Source organism: Alosa pseudoharengus, unplaced genomic scaffold (assembly GCF_046254945.1).
Source record: "Alosa pseudoharengus isolate Yale_2024_CS ecotype anadromous, Long Island Sound unplaced genomic scaffold, YU_APseudo_1.1 YU_APseudo_1.1_scf_21, whole genome shotgun sequence".
Classification (NCBI taxonomy): domain Eukaryota; kingdom Metazoa; phylum Chordata; class Actinopteri; order Clupeiformes; family Clupeidae; genus Alosa; species Alosa pseudoharengus.
This window is the reverse complement of record NW_027468674.1, coordinates 1926175-1931174: the sequence shown is the minus strand read 5'-3', so window position 1 is coordinate 1931174 and position 5000 is coordinate 1926175. Positions and strand designations below refer to the sequence as shown.

At 44.4% G+C, this 5000-nt stretch overlaps 1 protein-coding gene across 1 annotated transcript in view; it reads left to right on the top strand.

The window, feature by feature from the left end:
• The window catches only part of cln3 (CLN3 lysosomal/endosomal transmembrane protein, battenin), a 20401-nt gene that overhangs the window by 12635 nt on the left and 2766 nt on the right, over window positions 1–5000 (top strand). The window contains exons 10-13 of the mRNA XM_076297638.1: window positions 613–665; window positions 754–822; window positions 1125–1180; window positions 2478–2571. Coding sequence (XP_076153753.1) covers window positions 613–665; window positions 754–822; window positions 1125–1180; window positions 2478–2571 — 272 coding nt within the window. The remainder of the gene's footprint in view (window positions 1–612; window positions 666–753; window positions 823–1124; window positions 1181–2477; window positions 2572–5000) is intronic.

Here is a 5000-nt window from a genome sequence, read left to right as displayed (position 1 = left end):
GACCTCACATGTTGTGGGCGGGGCTAGGTTCGGCTGGCTTCCAGGCTACTTGGTATTAAAAGCAGCTTCTGAATACTTTATAGTATTATAGGGGGCGGGTTATGAATACTTTATAGTTTTATAGGGGGGGGGGGATTTTGGTTTTCCAACATCCAGCTTTACATTTAAAATGTGAATAAATACTTTACGAATTAAAAAAGTATTTTGTTTAATAGAATAATTAGGTACAACTTATTTTATATTTTTACATTAATATATTTATATATTTAATAGAATAATTAGGTACAACATATTTAATATTTTTATATTAATATATTTATATATTTAATAGAATAATTAGGTACAACATATTTTATATTTTTATATTAATATATTTATATATTTATATGTTTAATAGAATAATTAGGTACAACATATTTTTCAACCATTGGTTCCCTTTAATCTACTATGTCGGTTTAAATTAGTATTTTACCTGGTGGCACCACCTGACAATGCACATTGATGTGTGTGTGTGTGTGTGTGTCTGGGAGGGAGAGAGAGACAGAGGAAGGGAGAGAAAACAGATGTGTGTGTGTGTGTGTTTGTCTAACCATGCCTTTCTACTTTGAACAGAGTCGGAGAAAACAGGAGCCCTCAGCTTCACCGAGAAACTCATCATCCTCAAGGTGTGTGTGTGTGTGTGTGTGCGTGTGTGTCTGTGTGTGTAATCGTGTGTGTGTGTGTGTGTGCTTATATGTGTGTGTGTTTCCTCAGGGTCTGCTGTGGTTCATAGTGCCTCTAGCGGTGGTCTACTTTGCTGAGTACTTCATCAACCAGGGGCTGGTGAGTGGCCTCTAGCTCCCTCTGCTGGATAAACAGTGCTGTGACACCCTGGACTTTAGCGCTCAGTTTAGTGTGGGGTGTGTGTGTGTGTGTGTGTGTTGGACTGAGGTATAACTGTTTGTGTTATTGTCATTGCTAGACTGATGTATAACTCTGTGTGTGTGTGTGCGCTATTGTCATTGCTGGGTTATGAACTGTGTGTGTGTGGTGGACTGAGGTATAACAGTGTGTGTTATTGTCATTGCTAGACTGATGTATAACTGTGTGTGTGTGTGTGTGTTTTGCATTCATTTCCTCTGCAGTTGGAGCTGTTGTTCTTCCCAGACATCTTCCTCTCCCATGCTGAACAGTATCGATGGTAGGACTTTTATCTGTGTGTGTGTGTGTGTGGTTCTATTATATTATATTCCACTGCCACGTAAGAAGTGCTCTAGACGTGTTTGGTTCTATTATATTCCACTGCAACTTGCTGAGCAGATTGTTCTAGAAGTTTTCACTTGTGGCAGGTGGAGTAAAATAACCGATTTAGGGTCTGGCATTACGAAAATGGCCCAACTGAAGGAAAATAACATTGCATGCAATTGGATAACACTAAGACCAATGTTTACTGACTGATTCCGACGTCCGATTCGACGTCGCAGCGTTGTCGTCATCTGTTTAGCTCACCTCTGGCCCGCCTATATCAGATACACTGATGTGATTGGTGTGATCTCATCTGTCTCCAGACATGCTATGCCACATCCACTCTGTTAACTCATTGAGTGCCTCCTTCCCATGCGTTGAGTGCCAAAAACGTAATATTACGTTTTTAGCTTTTTTTTTAAATTACGAAACTAGACACTCTAACACACCTTATATGTGATTTTGGAAACTCTGTGATGAATGGAAATGAAATATATGACGATCGTGAAACTCATGAAAACGCACAATCTGGACATTTTATCTGGACATTTTATCATAACTCGGTTGCCGCTTTGGGTCGAATCAGTGACGCATGCACGTCATGTCAAAACCAGGCCATTTTCGTGGGTCTATCACTAGGAAGCAGTCTCGCCAGGTCTCGCTGATTACTTCCCGGAATGTTTACAAAAGTAAGTAACAGGCAACACTTCATATTTCATGTAAGACGTTATATCTCCATTTCTAGAAAAAAACATTTTGATGAAAACTAGCCACTGTTTAGCTTGGGATTTTTCAGGAACAGAGGCGTGTAGAAATACACGGTTTGCACCCACCAAGAGCTTAAAGTCTCACCTTTTAATCAAGCTATTCTACGTGTTCATAGCTATAACACAGAATATGCTGTGGCTGTACAAAAATCATCAACAATGGTCTAGATTGCTGGCACTCTAGGACAAAGCTCCCGAAAACAGCTTGGCATTCAATGAGTTAATAATGATCTCAAACTCCGAGATCTCATCTGTCTCCAGACATGCTATGCCACATCCACTCTGTTAATAATGATCTCAAACTCCGAGATCTCTCTGTGATCTCATCTGTCTCCAGACATGCTATGCCACATCCACTCTGTTAATAATGATCTCAAACTGCGTGTGTGCGTGCGCGTGCGCGTGTGCGTGTGTGTGCGTGCGTGCGTGCGTGCGTGCGTGCGTGCGTGCGTGTGTGTGTGCGTGTGTGTGTGTGTGTGTGTGTAGGTATCAGACTCTGTACCAGGCTGGTGTGTTAGTCTCCCGCTCCTCTCTCTGCTGCCTGAAGATCCGATGCATCGGGGTCCTCTCTGCACTGCAGGTGACACTATTATCTGTCTGTCTGTCTGTCTGTCTGTCTGTCTGTCTGTCTGCCTGTCTGCCTGTCTGTCTGTGTAGCTGATGCCTGTATCCAAGGCAACTTACAAAAAAGGGAACAGTGCGACAAGGAGAAGTAAGTACTACTGGCATAGAGTCGAGAAGTAAGTACTACTCGCAAAGAATGGATTAATAATTAAAGGAGAAGTAAGTTGTACTTTGCGTAGAATCGAATGCCAGTTGAGGCGAAGGGAAGGACAAGAGGGATAGTGTAGTGGTTAGAGGTCCATAGAGCATGTCCAACTGTTAGTGGTGCTAAGAGAGGAGATAGTCTAAGATAGGAGATAGAGAGGAGATAGTCTAGTGGTGCTGAGAGAGGAGATAGTGTAGAGGAGATAGTCTAGTGGTGCTCAGAGAGGAGATAGTCTAGTGGTGCTCAGAGAGGAGATAGTCTAGTGGTGCTCAGAGAGGAGATAGTCTAGTGGTGCTCAGAGAGGAGATAGTCTAGTGGTGCTCAGAGAGGAGATAGTCTAGTGGTGCTCAGAGAGGAGATGGTCTAGTGGTGCTCAGAGAGGAGATGGTCTAGTGGTGCTGACAGAGGAGATAGTCTAGTGGTGCTGAGAGAGGAGATAGTCTAGTGGTGCTGAGAGAGGAGATAGTCTAGTGGTGCTGAGAGAGGAGATCGTCTAGAGGAGATAGTCTAGTAGTGCTGAGAGAGGAGATCGTCTAGTGGTGCTGAGAGAGGAGATAGTCTAGTGGTGCTGAGAGAGGAGATCGTCTAGAGGAGATAGTCTAGTAGTGCTGAGAGAGGAGATCGTCTAGTGGTGCTGAGAGAGGAGATAGTCTAGTGGTGCTGAGAGAGGAGATAGTCTAGAGGAGATAGTCTAGTGGTGCTGAGAGAGGAGATAGTCTAGTGGTGCTGAGAGAGGAGATAGTCTAGAGGAGATAGTCTAGTGGTGCTGAGAGAGGAGATAGTCTAGAGGAGATAGTCTAGTAGTGCTGAGAGAGGAGATCGTCTAGTGGTGCTGAGAGAGGAGATAGTCTAGTGGTGCTGAGAGAGGAGATAGTCTAGTGGTGCTGAGAGAGGAGATAGTCTAGTGGTGCTGAGAGAGGAGATAGAGAGGAGATATTCTAGTGGTGCTGAGAGAGGAGATAGTCTAGAGGAGATAGTCTAGTAGTGCTGAGAGAGGAGATCGTCTAGTGGTGCTGAGAGAGGAGATAGTCTAGTGGTGCTGAGAGAGGAGATAGTCTAGTGGTGCTGAGAGAGGAGATAGTCTAGAGGAGATAGTCTAGTGGTGCTGAGAGAGGAGATAGAGAGGAGATAGTCTAGTGGTGCTGAGAGAGGAGATAGTCTAGAGGAGATAGTCTAGTAGTGCTGAGAGAGGAGATCGTCTAGTGGTGCTGAGAGAGGAGATAGTCTAGTGGTGCTGAGAGAGGAGATAGAGAGGAGATAGTCTAGTGGTGCTGAGAGAGGAGATAGTCTAGAGGAGATAGTCTAGTGGTGCTGAGAGAGGAGATAGAGAGGAGATAGTCTAGAGGAGATAGTCTAGTGGTGCTAAGAGAGGAGATCGTCTAGTGGTGCTCAGATAGGAGATAGTCTAGTGGTGCTGAGAGAGGAGATAGTCTAGTGGTGCTGAGAGAGGAGATAGTCTAGTGGTGCTCTGAGAGAGGAGATAGTCTAGTGGTGCTCTGAGAGAGGAGATAGTCTAGTGGTGCTCAGAGAGGAGATAGTCTAGTGGTGCTCAGAGAGGAGATAGTGTAGAGCAGGGGTCCCCAACCTTTTATGTTCCATGGACCGGTTTGATTCCCATTTTCTTTTCACGGACCGGTGTGGGGGGGGGGGGGGTTGTTTCGGGGGTTCCGTGTTGTGCATGCATTACTTGAAAAGAACTAGCTCCAGTTATGTATGAACAGTGAAGGTAACGAACTCTTAAAAATGTGAAAAACGTGAACTTGACGAAGGTGAAAATTGAACAATTATGAACTATGAAAATTGAACAACTTGAAGCTACATCTATCATGTGTGAACATGCTTAACAAAATATGGTAACAAAACATGGGAACTAAACGTGCATTATGAATATAATCAGTGGGAGCCCTGTGCTTGTTTCCCTGCCACAAGAAGGTTCCATCTGGGGGGGATGGAAGACAGTGACACCCTCAGTGTGTTTGAAATGTCCAGTCGATTGTGCAATTTGGTCTTAGCTGCAGTCATTGCCGAAAACTCGGCCTCGCATAGATACGTGGTGGGAAATGGTAGCAACGTTTTCAGCGCTATCTGGGGATATTCTGCTTTGGTTTTCATCCAAAAACCCACCAGAGAGGTTTCCTCATAGCCTACACACTCTTAAGACCACCGTCATATGCAATTTCGATCGACTGCTCTTCCTCCTGCGCTGACAAGGGATATTGACAAATGGGTTGCGGACCCAC